Raw genomic sequence first — 19,410 nt, 5'->3', positions numbered from 1 at the left:
GCCCAAATGTCAGAGGGTCAGGGTTTGTTAAATACACACTTCATACAACATATTCTGTTCTGTGACAGGTTTCACCTTCAATCTTTAATGAAACTGCTCAGCTCAAACCAACACACACCAAATAAACCAAATTAACGATTTTATTCATTTACACATTTTCCTTTTCAAATGTCACCAGTGGAAACGTTTGTTGCCTCCCTCACATCTGAAGTGCAGCAATGTCACATAATGATAATAATAACTTTATTTATACAGCAGCTTTAAAAACAGCGGTTACAAAGTGATTCACGAAGAGGACAAAGAAAAAACAGAAAACAAGTTAATAAAATGTAGAGAAAAGGATAAAAGAAACATTCTGAGAATCCCAGTGAACGGGACATTTTCTGTCAAGTCATCACGTCCGGTCCAAAGTGCTGCTGAGTCACTGGAGTGTCTTCTTGAGGAATTCAACCAGCAGGTGATGAGGGAAACCAAAGTCCATCTGAATCACCACAAAGCCCTGCAGAGGAAAGAGGAGCAACGTGTCTGTGGATGAGACGAGGAACGAGACAAACGAAGAAGGGGGAGGAGGAGGAGGAGGAGGAGGAGGGAGGAGGAGACTCACGTCCTGAGGAAGAACTTCGGGGTTAATGATGTCGAATTGGTCGGTTCCCTGTTTGTCCAACAGTCTGGTTACTTCAACCTCAAGAACTGGAAATGTAATAAACTTGAATGCAACATGAAGCTCGACACATTAAACTGTCCCAACACTTGAGGAGAAGATGATGTTCATGTGAAATCAGCTGCATGAAACCATTTGTTTTATATCAATCCTGCAAATCCGGCTGATCTGTGAAATGGTAAATGTTGTAAAGTGAAGTTAAATTTGCCCGTTGAATCAAAACCTTGAGATTTGTCCTGCTTGTTTTAACAAGTGGTTATAGTTATGTCCATGTGTTGATTCAGTAACGTTAAGATGCTGAGTTTGTCCGTCTCTCACCAGACAACACTTTGGGGATTCCAACCTTCTCCACAGCTTCTCTGATGAACTCATCTTCCAGCTGGAAACAGACGAGAGGTGAAGGAACGCGTCTTTAAACATTTACTCTTGTTTCTGTGTTTTCACAATCAGCATCATTTCAGCCAGGAGGCTTCAGAATACAGACTTTGGCATTTTCTTTGATTTCTCCTCCAGGTTCTGTGGCTCTAGTCGTGTTGTTGCAGGTGGAATTTGACTTTGTGTTGTTTTTGTCGTCTCAAAGACACATTTTTAAAAATCCTCCAGTGAAGAATAATTTAACTTTCCACAGTAAGAAGTGAGAATCAAATGAATAAAAGTCTCACCGGTTGATTCAGTGATGGCGGATCAGTTCGGATCACAAAGATCCTAGAGAGGAAGGAGGAAGGAGAATCGAGAATCACCGTCATGCACCTGGCATATTAATAAATAATAGAAACCTACATTTCCAGTGATGCTCTGCCAACAACTGTTCAGAAACCACTGACACCTTGTTGTGTACAAATCCCCATGAAGGTTCTTACTCTGTAGGTTTCCCCTGCAGGGAGAGTTTCTTGTCAGCGTAGGAAGCTGAGACGTCTACGACCACATTCTGCACGGGAAACAAGTATTTGTCCCTTTTAGCTAATTCAAGTACTTATTGTCAGTTTTATTCAAGTCACCTGAGATACTCTTCAGTATTTCTACATCTCCTGTAAGTTCTACCTGCGTCGCTGCAGCACAGACGCCAGGAGGAGTTTGTTTGAGGGGAAATGAATAAAAACAGTGCAGCTGTCCACCCATCAGATTTGAACTCTAACTCCTAACAGATAAAATACCGTTTGAAAGGAGAGCGCCGGCGTCTGACTCCCACAGCTGAGCTGCCCAGAGGCCTCCGCCCACACCGTCGTACCCAGGGTGGAGGTGTTGAGGAAGGGAACAGACGAGCTCCACACGCTGAGCTCTGGAGATCCGGATTCTAACAAACACTGAACACACAAACACACAAACACACACAAACCTTTTTCTCTCTCGCCTGACAAGAGGGTTTACGTTTGTGAATTCCCAGGGACGACAAAGTGTTCCTACCTTTCTGAAGAATTCAGGCGTCGCACTGGAGAGATTTGACTTGAACAGTTCCTGAAATCACAATCATCACGAAGTCAGACCAGACAAAAGATGAGTCAGAAGAGTAGTTCGATGCTCGTCCATGTTCTCACAGTGAGTTCTGCTCCAGAGATGTTGAGCTGGAAGCGTCCGTCTTTGTGTGCGGCCGTGATCAAGGGGTTAAAGACCTGGTCTGAGGTTAAATCACAATATGAAGCTTTTCATGCACAATACACCTCCAACCACAATTTACTTTAAAAAAAACTTTTCACTCATATATTTAAAAGTTTTGGCAGCCATTTTGTGTCTTTGATTAATGTTCTGAGACAAGATGGAGGATATTGTCAACCTTTGGTTTCGATAATCCAGTTTCTTCAAAATCATCCAACGTATAATCTTAAAAAATACCAAATAGCTTCCAAACACTATTGAGAACAACAACAACCTCCAGACAAACCAATGTGAAACAAATACATTATGGATTATGTCATATACAAGATGTAGAAGTATTTGAACTTGTACAACACAGATTGCATTTTTTATTTGTCCTGTTTTCTTCCTTGTACCTGCAACTGCAACGTTCACAAGGAAATGCAATGATGCGATTCTGACCTGAGACCCAGAAGTAAAGCATCCTGTGTTCAGGGAGCTGAGTCGGGTGGAACCCGGAGTCACTGATGACAGCCGTGCTGCTGTTGTACTTGGTCCAACCCTGAAAGGTTCGAAAACACGAGGGATCACTTCCACCTCTTCTCAGGAAGCCAGAGGATCGGTGATGGACGATGTGATTGTGTTTTACTGACCTTGTGGTACGACTCTATGTAGTTTGCAGTGATGACAGGAGCAGCAGTCACACCGATGTCCGAACTGATGTTTCCATCACTGAGGAACTGCTCTGGAAACACACACATGCACAGACACACACATGTTTTCTACTTCTATCTGTTGATGTGATGCATTAACCCGGCCGGACAAAACGTTGATCTTCTGAGTGCGAGCGCGCTCACCTGCTTTGCTCTGTATGAAGTCCGCCAGAATATTTGCCACCTTGTTGATCTCCTTGCAAATCTGCAGTGGAAGAAGAGACTCGTTGTTGTTGCTGTGTCATCGTTTCTCTCGACAAGAACCACATGAACTCTGACCACCGGACCTCCTCACCTGACCCTTGATGACCAGCTTGACGGTGAAGGTGATGAAGTCAGTGAAGAGCCTCTTCAGCCAGTTCGGTCTGAACAGCAACAGATTCACAGTCACATCGCCACACACACAGTGAAACACAGAGAATCCAGCCGGTTGGATTCATTGACTTACTCTCTGTCGCCCTGCAGATGAAGGTGGAACTTGTGGAAGTTCAGGTAACAGTCGGACGTGTCTGCTGCCACCTTCCCTTCACCGCAGTCTGAGGGAGACACACACGATGACATGAAACATACCTGGTACCTAACAATACAGCTTCCTACTACTCCTAGAGATGAAGTGCGGGGAAAACAATCTAACAGTGTTTCTATCAACAACTCAATTCCTTTATGTTCACATCATAAATGAGTTAAAGGTGCAGTGTGTAGAATGTAGTGACATCTAGTGGTGAAGTTGCACGTTACTCAAAAGGTGTTTAGTTTGTCCAGTCTGGGCTGCTGTAAAAAACATGGCGGCCTCAGTAGAGAGGACCCGCTGCTGTAAATATAAAGTATTTAAATATAAAGTTTTTTGTATATAAAGGGCTCATTCTAGGGTAAAGAAACAATTCGTTCAATTTAGATGAAACACACAAGTGAAAACATCACTAGGATTATTTCATATTCACTTTCTGCCAACAGAATCTTACACATTGGACCTTTGAACACTTACAGAGTTTGGGGTTGATGCCGAGATCAATGTGATACTCAATCTCAAAGTCGATTGAATGAGCAACGTTGATGCTGGAGGAAAGAGACAAAGGAACCATCAGCTCCTGCTTCATGAACGTGTTGAGTTGTGTACATGTTGTATGTCTGTTCTATATGTGTTTCTCTTTCCGATCACCAGTGTGTGTTGTGTTGTGTTGTGTCTCACTCTGACTCACAGCCAGCTGCCGTATCCGTACTGGATGGTTCCTCTGAAGGTCGCGGACACGTTGCTTATTTCTATGGCGACGCCTTCACCTGGAAGCAGCTCAAACGCACTTTGACCAATCGTCAGGTTGTGAATCTCCAAACTGGGGAAAACATGACATCATTTGCGTGTTGCGTGTCCGTCTGTGCACGTGTGTGTAGGTGAGCGTTTGTGCGTCACTCACTTGTCCAGGCCGTATTTGACTTTGCCAACTAAGAGAATGGATTTCTCTCCCTTCACACTCGGGTAGCTGGCGTGTTGGAACGCCGCCTCGATCACCTTCGTGGTTTTCTCATTCACTGCCAAAACCACACACACGCACACACACACACACACACACACACACACACACACACACACACACACACACACACACACACACACACACACACACACACACGGTTTATTCATTGACAGACAAAAACTCAGACAACAACGTGATTCCCCTGAAATAGAAAACTGCTTCGGGTTAAAGATTAACATTAACACTTTAAAGCAACACTGTGTAACAGTCAGGAGCAACATCGCCCCCTGCAGCCAGATGTGGTGATTCATTCTGTTGGACTCCGTGTCCCGAGCGATGACGTGGTTTTCATGTAGAGAAAAAACAAAGCCTGTCAATGTGTTGAGCTCTGACTGTGTCGTCGCTATTACCCATGATCCTCTGCTTCCTGACCCAGAAGAGCTGCTGCTGTTTAATGTTTTAAAAGTTTCCTGCTGAATATTGGAGATAAACTCTGGTTTTTTAATAACTTCTGAGTCTTTTTAACTGATCGACAGACTCTGAAGCATCAGACTCACTTTAATCAAGCTGCTGCTTTAAGGTGGAGAAGTTGCACGGTGTTGCTTTGACTTCAGATTGTGAAGTAATGTTTTACTGCAGATCCACAGACACCTTGTCTCCTCGGTTCATTTGAGGCTGAGAGCAGAAACAAACCCTTTTCCTCCGGAACACAGCAGCTTTCATCAGGTCAGAGAGATTTACGACAGGTGGATTCAAACTGGACACAAGCAACCTCTCCACAGGCCGGAGGCTCCCCAGCGACTGTTTCTCCTCTGGAAACATGAAACGTCTTTTATCACCAAGGTGTGAATCCTCTTTCCTCTCACTGGAAACTCTGCATTCCTCCTCCCTCCTCAGAAATCTCCTCACAGACTCGTAAACTTCACATTCCAGCACTAGAGCAGCCCATTCCCCTTTTACATCTGGAACAATGAGTCTCCACCTTCAAGATCATTTATTCAGTTCATTGTTCTTCAACTACTTTCAGGTAATTTGATGCAATTCTCAATGTTTCTATTGGAAAGTCTGAGCCAACACCTACCACAGAACTATACTGCCATCTAGTGACTGGACTGAAATCAGCATTCATCATACATGACAGTAAATATCAGGTATTTTAGTTGTTTTTATTTTACAGCTGCCCTGTTATGTAAATATTATTTAATTATTAAGAGCATCAGCAATGATACTTATCCCGTTTAGCTTCTTATATTAGTTGAGTTAAGATTTATAGATTCACTGTATCTGTCCCTAAAATTAAATCTACACTGATTCTCACATCAAGCTGCACCAGATTACTCACTTTCATAGATATCAGTCCCTTAAATATTCCTGATTTTATTCATCATTATTGGAAAATGCAAAAAATGTACTTTCTTGCAACATTACAGAAATAAATAAAAATAAAAGTCATCCTGCAGATCCAGGGAATCTGCTCCAAACCAAACGGGGCTCAGAGAAGGAGAAGCAAGGAGTGGTGACTGGCACCGCTGAGACTAGCTGGACAATCAACTCTCCCTGGATTCAAGGGGAGCAGCAGAGCTTCCACAGGGAGGAGGAGGAGGAGGAGGAGGAGGAGACAAAGGAGGAGAGACTGAAAAGAACTGAGGTGCCGAGGAGCCGGCGGAAACTGCTCAACGGCCAGTGAGAGGTTTTGAATTTATGTTTTGCTCCGTTAAAAGAAATAAATAATGTTGACAAGTGAAAGGTTCCTCTCTGGCATCGTGGATTGCCACGACCCTCTTAGCAAACAGCTGCAGTATGAAATGACCGGCTGATCAAATCCACCTGCAGCAGCATCTTGTTCTGAATAAGGAGAATCAACAGGCTGCTCTCTGAGGCTCGAGTCCTGCTCCATCAAAAGAGAAGCACAAAGCTGATCATTACCCAAATACACATAAACCACCGCCTCTACACATCCGGACTGAGTCGCCCCAAACACACAGACTTTGATCATATTGCTCCAAAACACACACACACCCCCCCACACACAACACAACACAACACAAACACACACACCCCCCACACACACAACACAACACAACACAAACACACCTGCCCTCACACTATGACACAACTCAAATACCTCAGCGCCTGCAGATGTCCTTATTTGCCCTCAATGTTTTTATGTTGTGTGAATGCAACAGAATCAAATAACTTGTAAATATTGATGAAACCTGGTTTAATTAAAGAGACGTGGCCCTGATGTCTATCATCAGTAAGGAGGTTATGTTATGTTATGTTTGTTGGTTTATTTGTGAGCAAGATTACACAAAAACTACCGGATGGATTTACACGAATAAAACTGAAATGAAATGAATCAGGGGCTCGGATCCAGGAATTTTCTTGCCAAACATTTCACAGTTTTTCCAGATAGTAATTCATGGATCTTGATGATAAAATCTGACATATTTAGGGGCCTGATATCTGTGAGTGTGTGTTGGTGCAGCTTGATGGGATTTAATATGACAGTTGGGCCTCGGTGGAGGTTTGAACTCTACATGGATTCTCCGAGAGTTGGAAGAACTGTAAGTTTTGACAGTTTTGAGGAGGAGACGAACATCAGGTAATGTGGGAACTGGCTTGTGAGGATATTTTGCAGGTTATTAAACAGAAGGACGATTGATTACATGGATCGAGCGGACGAGTTTGCACTAGTTCTTGCGTATAAATATCAAAACTGGGTCCAGATCCCACTCACACACAACAGCAGCAGGGTGGGTGAGGCGGCACACAACTCCGGTCACTCTGTGGGCAGCAGCCGGGTCCTGGAGGCAGCCGCGGGACGTCCCAAACACAGACAGGATCAGCAGCAGCCGTGGGAAAACATCACGAGTCATTGTCCACATGGATATTTTCAACTGTCCTTTGAATTTGTTGAGACGTTTAACCCTGTGGACTTTTTAGTTCTGTTAGTTTTTCTTCCGATGCAACGGACTCAGTCGACTTCTGAGTCTGTATCTTATCTAAATTCTGGTTTTTGGTCCCTTTAAGATTCCGCGAGCGTTGATTGTCGCCGAGAGAAAACTTCAGTCTACTGACCTTGTTTTTTAGAGATCCCTCCAGTGTCGGGGAGGGATCTCTGTACGGCAGCTTTGTAGTGAGAAACCTCGTCCTTCGTCCAATCAGAGACGGACAACTTGTGTGATTCAAAGTTGATGGAAGGACAAACACTGACGTAAACTGGTCAAAGGGCAAGTTTCAGTCAGGAAAGTGCGAAAATAATCTGTAAACAAACTCTAAAACTATCAAACAGATTATCTCATGAGAACAGACCTTTGATGTCAAAACAGAAACTGGATGAATTCCAATCGGTAAATAATAAAAACTAGAACGGTTGTGTGTCTCCTCCAGAATCATGAGGTCACGCTGACCTTTGACCTTTGACCACTGAAATCTGATCAGTTCATCTTTGAGTCCAAGTTACAACAGGTCAAAATATGAAGAAATTGCCTCAAGACAAACTTGAGACATCAAGAGGCCAGAAACCTGTTATGTGAGGTCACTGTGGCCTTCACCTTTAACCTTTGACCCCTTAAATCCTATCAGTTAATCCGTGAGTCCAGGTGAACATTTGTGCCAAATTAAAAGAAATCCTCTCTGATTGGCTGAGATATCTGACCTTGATCTTGACCTTTCACCGATCAGCTTCAGCTCACAAGGAGATGAACTCCTGATTGATATTCACACTAAGTTTGGTGAAAATCACAATTATCTTGTTCAGATTCTCTGTGTGTTGAAATAAATGAGGTGGATTTCTTACACAGCAGGTTTTATGAAAACAGTTCTAACAACCAGAATATAGATCCTCTACCAATGAGCCTTTACACAAAGAGAAACACTGAATGTTTCAGGTCCAACTTCCTCTGGACAAAGGCTCTTTGAACGAGTGGAACTGGATCCGGAGGCTCGGTGCAACATGAACTCTCTCTGGTGGTGAGTCGCTCAGAGGTGAGTGTCCCAGCAGAGAGACTCTGGTTTGTTCTCAAACTCAACGACACAGACCAGTGAGTTCTAGTCACTGTTTTTGCAACAACATGCTGGTGTCTCCTGGTTTGTTACAGCTCTGAACCTGCAGGCCTGGAGCCGGGTCAGGGGGGCGATGCTGGGTTCATGCATGTGTCTGTAATATCCTGCTGCAGGGATTTTGTAGAAGTTAACATCGCCCAGATCCCCTCGACAAAAAGCCAGAGGGATGTTTCTATAAGCTCTGCGACAAGAGAAGGAGGAAGAGGAGGAGGAGGAAGAGGAGCTGCAGCCGACGCCCCCAGAGTCTGTGAAGCAACACAACACCATTAACCCAGTTCATCAGTCGCACTCTCACCTCTGGGGAAATGTATCAGTGGGTCTGAAGGGAAATTCAAGAACGTGGTCACGGTTCTTTGCAATCACAGACTTTTAAAAACCTCCCTGAAGTAATTACTTAAAGTTACTGAAACCGCCTCGTCATTCAGAACTAGAAGATGATTGTTGCCCCTTCAGCTCGTCTTGGTTCTCAACCCCAGATAAACCCAGTAGAACCACCCGGTACCAAACCTCCCACTGACAAAGGAACATTTAGCAGCTGAGGAGTCGTTTCACGTTGCTCTGGCAGAGGAGCAGAATCAGCTGGAGACAAAAAGATAAACCTCACACAGGTCGACTGGATGAGCTGTAACAAACGTGTGTTCGTAGTGAGGTCAGCCGAGTGTATTCAAGGTCGCAACATTAGTGTGTCCCCGGGTGACGCCACCTTCAGTGTCCCTGCATTTAAACACCGGGTCAACAACCTCTGCACTGACATGTGTAGGAACGTTGTCCTCGTGGAGCCAGACTGAAACCAACCGGCACGGGGGAGGAGTCAAGAACATTTATTGCATCCATTATTGCCAAGTGTTCCACATTCTGCAGCTTCCATCCATAAGAAAACATCACAGCGTCAAATAAAAGAGAAAATCGTCGAGTTTTAACATTAAAACTCCAGATTCAGGTCAATGACTTTACAGCCACACAGGATCATCCACCATCTTTGTAGTGAAGTTGTTAAAAAGAAAGTAAAACCCACTTTATTATCGTCAAAAATCATAAATATGAATAAATGGGAAACAGACAGATTAAAACTGAAGTCACACAAAGGCATGAAATCACAATTTTAAGGTTTTGAGTAAAGACCTGTAACCGCCATGCATAGACAAAAAATAGACGACATGACAACTCCCCAAAGTGAACCCAAAGCTCGGGTATATAAACCCAGCCTCCTCCGTGTTAGTGGACGGGACACCTACGTGTTCAAGTGTCCGCGTTTCTGTTAAGTTCAGTTTTTAAATTAGTGATTTGATGATATAAAAACACGGTGAAACATAACGATTGACAGCTAAGGATATATGCTCCGAGACATTTCTCAGTGAAAAAGTCTTCAAGCCGGTGAAAGGCCGCGGTGACGTGGGGAAGCTTCACAGCTCTGCTTTCAGTTCATGACGTGGAATGTTGAATAAATGAACGACAACTAAATATTAACAAGGAGGCACAATGGCTGCAGTTGAAATAAATTCAATTTTTGTTCTACTGTGATATTTACTGTGACTTAAATAGCACAAATCTCTACTTTAAACTGATTTGATTTCAGACTTTCTCAGCAGCAGAAAGTTCCCGTAGGCATCACATTTATATTAGAAATCCTCACGTGAAGAAAGATTAATCATAAAAGTAAAGACGCTTGCATAACATACGTGTTGTAAAGTGCTTTGAGTACAAATATTTACAAGACTTTACAATAACTCCTCCAACATCACTATTTTACATTGCTCCCAATGATTTGGCAGAAATTTGAATTTGGTCAAACTAGGAAATGGAAAAACTCCCAAAATAAAACTGTTAAAAGAAAATGAAGTTTTTGGTTTCATGAATCAGGATAAAAATGTTTCATAAACCTTTGTTCATGAGGTTTGTTTTGTTCTGCTGCTGTTTGAGTGGAGGTTGTTCAACTCGAGCTTCAGTGGCTGGAAGCAAAGAAAGTTTAATTCATTTAAATCTAATCTGTGTTTTTTGTAGTTTCAAATTTGTACTTTTCTATATTTAACATCTGTGTGAATTCAAAATATATAAAAGATAACGATAAAAGATAAACTGAATTGAATCTTTAAATTTCTGACTGAAACTTTAAATGTATAAATTCAGTCCATAATAGTTTTGGCCTCTTTTTACTTCCACAGGCTGAAATTGTCTGAAAGTGAAAAACATATTTTTTTTAACTTTTACAGCTTTAATCAAACACAGGCTCCGAGCAGAAAAATCTGAAATCAGGGAAACTGATTTCAGATTCCAAGGAACCGGAGGAGTCCCCGTTCACAGACGTCCTCACAGGAAGAATTATTTAGTCCAACAGTACAGGAGGTTTATATTTTAGCCTCAGCTGCCACCTACTGGTCCGCCCCGGTATCTAAACTGAATTTACGAGGCCTTGATGTTTGGGCAGACGGCGAGCAGGGATCCAGCTGAACGATTTATTACTACTCAGATGAAGCCTGATGTTTCTACTCTGGTGATTTTCTTTGTTTCCACAGTTTTGGGAAGATCCTGGCACCACTTCTTCTTTTGCTGGTGTTTAACTCTCAGCTTCCGTCCAAGATTCGGTTGGCAGGTCTCCGTCCCCGTTGTGTTTCTTTCTGCATCAGCTCTTCTTTGACCTCATCCTTCCACCTGAATGTCTCAGAAACGTCTCCACAGGTCCCGGTCTCCCACTCACAAGATAAACAGTCTTTCCGGCTCGGTGGCGGTCAGTTGGCCGCGCCCTGAGGAGCCTCGGGTACGAGGGAGGAGAAGAAGGTTTTGAAGAAAACCCAGGCCGTCCATATGACTGACACCCGGTGCGGAGGAACTAACACGGCCGCCATTGGTCCTGGTCCATCGGGTCCTTCTGCTGCAGCGGCGGGTTCCTCCCTTTGTTCGTCAGCCGGTTCGACCGCCTGAAGACACAGGACGACACGTTATCACCAAAACAATCAGTGACTGTGGCTGTTTATTTAGTTTCCTCTGCCTCAGTGGTAATCTGCTGCATTTAAAGGGAACGTGTGTGATTACATGGATGAAGAGACGACACCCAAACAGAGCCGAGGCCTTGGACCACTCAGATACGAGGACGAGGAGTTTAACAAGCGGATTAGAAGTAATAATCTGATCATCTGAGTTTCTTACTGGATTGGGGTTTGGGATCCTGTCCTCGTTCTGCTGGTTGTGCTGGACCTCAGGGGGCTGCAGGGGGTTGGGCTCTTGAACCTGTGGTCGTCTGAAGGGAAACAAACCTGCAGTGTGCCTGTGGACGAGAAAGACACAAAAGAAAAAAGGTGAATGAGGTTCTCTGGTGGTTAAATACAGATAATGTGAGCGTAACGTCCACAGTCGGACTCCCAGCAGGGGGACCTCTGTGATGAATCATTTAAAAAGCTGTTGTCAATCATTTGAACCTTTAAAACCAGAAGAGTTTCAGTTTCTGTCCGTCCTGGAAAGTTTACACATCACACATAACTGCAACTGCGGAACATTCTCTAGATTCCACAGGGAAGTCCACACTTCCCGTTTGAAAACAAACGATAAAATACACAGACTCTGAATCTGTGGCAGCTCTGAACAAACTGTACTTTGATAAAGAAACTGGAGTTAAAAGGAAGTGAGTAACCACATCCACCTTTAGCAGAGGTTTCATCAAACAAAGCAGCTGTGACGACGGTTGAACAAACTACTTTCAGGATCTGTGATGGACTCACACAGACACTTTAACTGACTTCAGCCTGAAACCTGAACCAGACCGAGCAGCTTTTATTCACCAGTAAAGAGAACAGACTGTTTGATTTTTATATTTCCAGTCGCTAATAATCAAAAGTCGCCTCAAAGCTGAATATTCAGAAGGAAGAAAATACTTTTTGCTGCAACTGAACTAAAACAGAACAGAATCAGTTCTTGCACTGGTCTCACTGTGCAACGAGCTGGGTCCAGACCACAGACTGGTCCAGACAGGTGAAAAACCATTAAACACCGTCTACCAACAATATGTGAACATTCTTAATAAAGAAGAACGAGGAGGCCCCATCGTCGAACCATTAGGTTGAAACAAAATGGAGCTCAGTCCCCCGCTTCAGACACAACACTCTGGCTCAAGACAAATCAACGTTTTCATAGATGTCACGTATATTTTTTTACAATGTTTTAATATGTGGTTATTATTTTACTGTTTGTAAAATGAGTCAGTTGCTTTCTGTCTACTGTTGTATTGTTTTCTGTGTCTTCCTGCCGAGGGACCGCAGATGCAAATCAGCTTTATATTTAACTCTGGTTCAACGTCCTTGGTGGAAACTCCCAGCGTCTTGTTTTCATTTGTAAACCTGTGTTTTCTCTCATGATCAGATTGTGTTGTCTGTGGTTTTGTCTGTTCCTTCTTTCTAAATACTAAATATAAGTGAAGCATCCACAACTTAAACCCCGCTACAGTTTAACAGCCTCCTTTGATAAACTGTGACAGGTGATGTGTCCACAATGCACCTGCAGTGTTTGCTCTAATGTGCAGCTCTGGTCTAACAGGTTTTAAAAGGCTCGGCCGACTCATCGGCTACTTTGTCCATTGAGTGACGCCAAGGAACAAAGTTAATTGAATATAATAGGTGTGTTAACACTCTCCTCTTTCTAGTGTAGTGTTGTTTTTACGATCGCACGCAGATGAGCTGTGGTGGACTCAAACTCCCCGGCCTCCTTTAGGACCTTTGCTTTCCTTTAAATGATTAATGTGGAGAGAGACACACGTGAGGGATCCGTCTCCCAGGACGGACAGGAACGCAATAGATGCCAAATTATCTTTGTGCCCGCAAATTTTAAGAACAAACATGTTTTTAAATTTGAAACGCAATTTTAGAACTATTGACGATGTGCTAATAAATGATATCTCAGTAGAAGCTTAGTAGATAGAAAACCGTTTCTATTCAAAGGTTTAGAGCATTAAACAAATCTCAGAACCAGCAGCAGTGCAGGTTTGACAGTTGGATCTTAAGGCCGCGTCCCAATTCCCTCCCTAACACTTGGCCCTGCCCCCTCGTTGTGCACGTGGCCGTCATGTATTGGTTCACGGTGGTTAAACCTGTGGGCGGACTGTACTTACAGGTACATGAGGAGGAGCGTGCTCGCCACCATCAGAAAGCGGCTCAGGTTGGAGTTGAAGTACACGATCATGAGCAGGACGCAGAACCTCGCTGCCGAGTACAGCCAGTCCAGCCAGTCACGTTCTATGGCGTCCTCGTCCTCCATCACAGCCCCGCCCTGTGCGTTCATCCGCATGTTCTGGTTGGCCTCCCCCGGGTTGATGAAAGCGCCGTCCTGTGCCGCGTTCTGATTTGCCGGCAGGTTGTCGATGGGGTTCTGATTGGCTAAGGGGGCGGGAACAGGTACTTGGTGGGCAGGGACTGGAGGGAACTGGCCAGTGACTGAAGCTGGGGGAGAGGGGGCGGAGCCCGCCGCCACCAACGCTGCGTGGCTGTTGGTGGAAAAGGAGACAAACGGAGTCATGTGACAGAACCCAATGAGAGACTGTAAGACAGAAGGAACTGAAATGAATAAAAACTCACTACTGCATGTAGTACTGCCGAGCGTAGACGTGCTGGAGCCACAGCAGCTGCTGGGGGCTGTACAGGGAGTAGGTGGGGAACGTCGGCTGGGTCATTTGTGGCGCTCCCGGCCTGCAGCGGAGACATCAGAGAGAGAGAGATTATAATATCTGTTGAGGCTTTTACTGAAATATGAAGTGTAAGCAATTTAAAAATCTGCGTAGGAGCAAAAAACTTGTAAAATGAACAATGTGCAGTTAAAAATAAATAGAAATCTGACCTGACTTGAGTTAAATTTGACAGATGATTCTGAGATGTAACAGTCAGTAGAAATGTAACAACGCTGACGACATGTGAACTGTTTTGTATAAGTTTGCTTGTAATCAAATCTGAAGATCTGAGAACTGACACATCTTCGTATCGGTGACTTCCAGTTAATCTCCTTCTCTAGGTGACAGGTGATTTCTGTCAATGCCCTGAACTCGTATCCTGATCTCTGCTCTCGTCCTGAAGCTGTAAAAACACTTGAGACAGATAAAGAAGTTCTTCCTTTGCGTACATTGCAGCAGGCGGCCATGCTGGACTCCCCGGTGGAGACGCCGGAGCGGCAGCAGCTGTAGTCGGTCTCCTCTGCCTCAGCTCGGGTGAGCTCGGAGTCTGGCCTGTGGAGGAGCTGCTGGGGCTCGATGAAGCTGCTGCACGTCCTGGGCTGGAGGGGGGGGCCTGTTCTGTCTCCGTGCTCTGTCAGGAAAAAGAGGAGTTTGAACTCGTCTGTCAAATGAATGTGTGACGTGTGCAGTTGTGTTGTTTACGCCTCAGCGTGTACAGCCACCTGGAGGCTTTGCAGCGCGAGCTCGAGCAGAACACTCGAAAGTGGAGTGAAACTAAAGTGAGTTTATCTTTAGCTGCACTTTTGATCTGGAAGCTTCAGCTCAGATCTGAAGGACGACAGCTGAAGTGAAACACATTTCCTCTCCACGCTCCGATGGAAATGAGGTGCAGCTGTGAGTCTCTCAACCAAACCTGCAGCCGGGAACATTGCTTTCATACACTCGTCTATTCTAAAGGAGCTCTGAAGGAAGAGAGTTGACTTTAATCTGACCAACACCAGCAACATTAAATCAGCTCCAGTTAATAGAAACACATCAGATTTTCTACTCAGCCAGTTGCAGTTATCCCCCCAACAAACAGGCACCTTGGTTTGAAGACTGCTCTGTTGTGCTTGACACTGACTTCTTGCCTCAATCCACAATATCTCGTCTATTCTCTAAATTTGAGACATTTTCAAGGACAAAAGGACTTTATGAAGAAAGTGTAATATGAGTAAAGATCAGTTCTCACCTTAGGTCCCAGTGGTTCCTGAGGTGGATTCCTGAAAGCACACACGAGGTGCAGAGCTGGAGTGGAGTCCGTCTGAGAGAGAAGTGATACATGTCTCATTAGACGATTTCAGAGTCAGTTGCTCTGGACATTTTCAGGAACTTTGCCTGCAGCCGCTAAGTGAAAAAATCCAGAGAATGTCTGAGTGAGTCCATGTGAGAATACAGCAGAAAAATGGATTGTGTGTCCTTCATTCTCTCAGTGACAACAAATTACAGATCAGACTGAGAAACAAATGTCTTTGGTCATTTATCTTAAATCAGTGGACGACTCCTCAATCCGATCAAATAGTTTGAATGTGAGTCTGGTCTCAGTTTTCTGACAGTTCTCCCTCTACAGACTGTTTTACACATCATGGGCCACAGAACCACAGACTGATCCTCTTTATGGATCTGGACTCGTCTGACAGAATGAAAATCATCCTCATCTCCAGCAACATGAACCTCTACTGGGAACCACACACATGAAATCTTACACCGCGCTGCTTTGATGAAACACAACAAGACTCACACATCCTCTGTGATCGTTTGTTATGCGCCACAGGCTGGAGGGATGAGCCCAGATACAGTTTGCTGCCAGTACGTGAAAGCACATCCTCTCAATTCCCAGTTTATGAGATAAACCCAGTTAAAGCGAACCACAGTCTACTTTGTCCTATTGTTATTACTGTTGATGTCTTTATTATTTACCCACTTCATTTATCAAATGGAGCTTTACAGCAAAGGTTTGTCTTTAATCCTGAAAAAAACTATTTTTGCAGTTTGTTCTGGTAAAACCTGTAAAACCTTTTAAGATAAACCCAGTCTGGCACCAACCTGTCTGAAGATGTCTCTGATGTGTAGATGGTCTGGGAGCAGTTTACCAGAGTAGATCAGCCTCTGGTCGGTCACCGCCTGGAGGGAAGCAGACAGACACAGGGTCAGCTGTTTGACTTGGATCATGTTTCATCGGCCTTGAGAACGTTTTCCCAGCGACAGTTTGACCAACTCTGCTGCCGAGTGGAGAACTCAGGGAAGAGACAGGGAAGTGGAGTTTCATGACAAAGGTCTTAAAGAAGCTGGTTTCAGAGCAGCTGTCGTTGCAAATACGTTAAAAGTAAAGTAGTTAAACAAGTTATTCACATAAGGCAGATTCAAGAAAGTGACAAAGTGCAGAAAAGAAGTTTATGAAAGAATTATTAAAGAATAATATATAAATGTGACGTATATAATAACGTTTGCTCTCTGGCCGTGACTGACTACGTGTCAACTAGTTGTCGCTGTTCCGCTGCTCTACACACAACAGAAGGTTGTAAACTTCAGTATCAATTCAAACAAAATTAGATGAAGATCAAGTGAGAAAGAGACTTAACCAAGTTCTAATATTAAACACCTGCTTTGCTTTTTTGATGTATTAACTTACTCATTAAGAAACGTGTGTCTTTGTGTCTTTGATCTCGATGCTGCAGAATATCCTGTTGATTTTAGAAGTGCTGACTCGTCCCAGTAGAAGCACATGGCCACGTTTCACATGAAGCGACACTCGATCACTGATCATTAACTTTACTTTAAGAAGCTGGTGAATCACAAGGTGTCATCTGGAGCCGGGTCCCATCGGAACACACCCAGTGAAGACGCCTTCTTCTAAAGCAACTTGTTCAAATAACTTTCAGTATCATTGTCGTTGTTATAATACCACGTTTGGTAAAAATGTGGATTGTTCTAATAGGCAAACATTATCTCAATGTTTCTTATAAGTTGATATCCTCAGTTATTACAATACCTGGAGTTCAAATGTGTAGTTTAATGAAACTATTTGAGATAAACCATCTTGTTCTCGAGGGGGTTTCCACATATATCACAGTCACTACACAACAAAAAGAACATAGTTACAAAAACAGACAACGGAAGAGAAAACTGAATGAAGATTGGGATTTTTAAACTTTTCTTTCCGAGCAGTTAAACTCTTCACTGTGATCAAACTATGTTCAGCTGTTATGTTAAACATCCACTGGACATTTGTTATGTTGCTATTGATTCAATAGATGATAAACTGATAGTTTCTTCATCCAGACTCAAGTCAGAGCCTCAGAGGAGGTTTTTAAAAACACACAAGAGGATTTAAATAGAAGTTCAGAGTCTGAATTCATGACTTTAACCATGAATCCAACAATAGAGACAAACACACACTTTCACACCACTTACTGTATCTGTGACAACATGATGTAAACAGCACACACACACACACACACACACACACACACACACACACACACACACACACACACACACACACACACACACACACACACACACACACACACACACACACACACACACACAGACAGATGTGAACAACTGGCTAACGTTAGCATGCTAGCGGGGCAGCTAGCTCACCGGCCTGGTGGCGTACACGGCGGACAGACGCGTCTTCAGCTCCCGCACGGTCCAGTCCAGCTGCACGTCCTCCAGGATGTGGTCCTCCCGGACCTGGTTCGGGGTCTTTATCAGGACGCTGATCGTCTCTGGTCCGGAATCCTCCGCGTCCATGTTGAGGCGGAAGTCTCGCGCTGGGCGATGCGATGCTAACGTGAAAACAGAGAGAAGCGGCCGAAGAAGAGACGCGACGGAGACGACGTGCGTGTGGAAAGTTGTGTGGAAAGTTGTGTAGATTCTGTGTGTGTGTGTGTGTGTCCGCTTCTCTCCGTCATACGGGTCCTCAGCTGTTGTTTCCAAACACGGTGGCCGCTCCTGATTGGCTCACACCGCACGTGACACGCGGCCAGGAAACGTATTCGTGTGCGCATGCGTAGTAGTTATTGAACACCAAAGATCGTCTATGGAGAGAAGATGCTGTGAGGACTTCGAGACTCAGTTGCCATTTTGTGTCAAAGTCAAATGATAAAGTACGGTGGCCGAGAGTAAAGAAGTGCATTATATTCACTTTTTTTGAATTAACGAGAAATGTATCATGTTAATTCAGGAAAACAGAGCAGATCTTTATTCTCAAGTGAAACACTGCACATGTGAAACACAAGCAAATAGAAGAAACACGTGCAAATTAAGAAACACGATGTAAATAGTGAAAACAACTAAAAGTGATGAACCACCAACGAGCAGCAGACTTCAATCCCTTCACATTACAATTTTTACAATTTAGATGAAACACATTAGTGAAACATCACCAGGGTTATTTTATTATACATTTCTGAGTTTCGTTTCATCTCAAATCATTCACACTGAACCTTTTAAGGTAAGAAACTACAACTAGCAGAGTGAGAGCTCCTGTCTGTGCCACCTGAGAGTCTCACTCTTTACTGACAGCTTTGTTTATTCACGGAAGTTGCATCAGTCACATGTCACATGTCACATGATCCAGTTCCAGAAAAAATGTCAAAGGATTTTAACTTTTAACAAAACAATGAGATTGAAATCCTTTATATTATTTTTTGTTATATTATTTATTTTACTTTTCTTGTGTGATTTCAAACATGAGTTCTTCACGACAACATTTTAGCTCCAACACAACCTGAATCCTTATAATCACACGTACACACAGGGGCGAACGACTCCCTGCAAACTCTTCCTCTATTCTGAAAAAGCTTCTCAAGCAGAACAAACCTCCCAGATGCTGCTGAGAAGGAAGCCAGACTGGTTGTTGTGGAATGACAAATGTGCAGTGAAGCAGGAATCCAACAGATCAGTGGTGACTCTGAACATTCTGCTTGTGAGAGACATGAGTGGAATAATCTCTCGCTCAGATCTGGCAGAGATTTCACTGGTATGTAGTTTGTAGGTTGTGAAGTGTGAAATTGATTTTAATCAGTGAGAAAAGGTCTGATCCTGGCAGATGTTCAATAAGAACGAAGAACAGGAGGAGTCTGAATCTGGGGAAGAAAGAAGTCAGACACTCGTCAAAGCAACATTTCATATTTTTAACACTGTGATATAAAGTGTCTCATAATAGTCGTCAGAAACACACACCCTAGTAAGGATATATTGTGGTGCAGCAAACTGGTCAAGGTGACT

General features: G+C 43.7%; 2 protein-coding genes across 2 annotated transcripts; both read right to left on the bottom strand.

The window, feature by feature from the left end:
* Window positions 1–52: 52 nt before the first annotated feature.
* On the bottom strand, window positions 53–7,517 carry LOC118109758 (cholesteryl ester transfer protein, plasma). The gene is made up of 17 exons (XM_035157121.2): window positions 7,159–7,517; window positions 4,359–4,473; window positions 4,146–4,277; window positions 3,932–4,002; window positions 3,395–3,482; window positions 3,242–3,311; window positions 3,091–3,151; window positions 2,887–2,978; window positions 2,696–2,795; window positions 2,197–2,276; window positions 2,066–2,116; window positions 1,816–1,965; window positions 1,522–1,589; window positions 1,324–1,366; window positions 980–1,040; window positions 605–690; window positions 53–499 (listed from the first exon to the last, which is right to left on the bottom strand). Exons 1-17 carry the CDS (start codon window positions 7,304–7,306, stop codon window positions 422–424), a joined length of 1,494 nt encoding a protein of 497 aa, XP_035013012.2. The 5' UTR covers window positions 7,307–7,517; the 3' UTR covers window positions 53–421.
* Window positions 7,518–9,292: 1,775 nt separating this feature from the next.
* On the bottom strand, window positions 9,293–18,144 carry herpud1 (homocysteine-inducible, endoplasmic reticulum stress-inducible, ubiquitin-like domain member 1). The gene is made up of 8 exons (XM_035157401.2): window positions 17,779–18,144; window positions 16,219–16,296; window positions 15,365–15,436; window positions 14,583–14,764; window positions 14,045–14,155; window positions 13,582–13,953; window positions 11,631–11,748; window positions 9,293–11,401 (listed from the first exon to the last, which is right to left on the bottom strand). The coding sequence occupies exons 1-8, from the start codon at window positions 17,929–17,931 to the stop codon at window positions 11,213–11,215; spliced, it is 1,275 nt and encodes a 424-aa protein (XP_035013292.2). The 5' UTR covers window positions 17,932–18,144; the 3' UTR covers window positions 9,293–11,212.
* Window positions 18,145–19,410: the final 1,266 nt, after the last annotated feature.

This window comes from Hippoglossus stenolepis, chromosome 5 (genome assembly GCF_022539355.2).
Source record: "Hippoglossus stenolepis isolate QCI-W04-F060 chromosome 5, HSTE1.2, whole genome shotgun sequence".
NCBI classification, from domain to species: Eukaryota; Metazoa; Chordata; class Actinopteri; order Pleuronectiformes; family Pleuronectidae; genus Hippoglossus; species Hippoglossus stenolepis.
The sequence above is the reverse complement of the archived record's forward strand: the minus strand, read 5'-3'. Positions and strand labels throughout refer to the sequence as shown.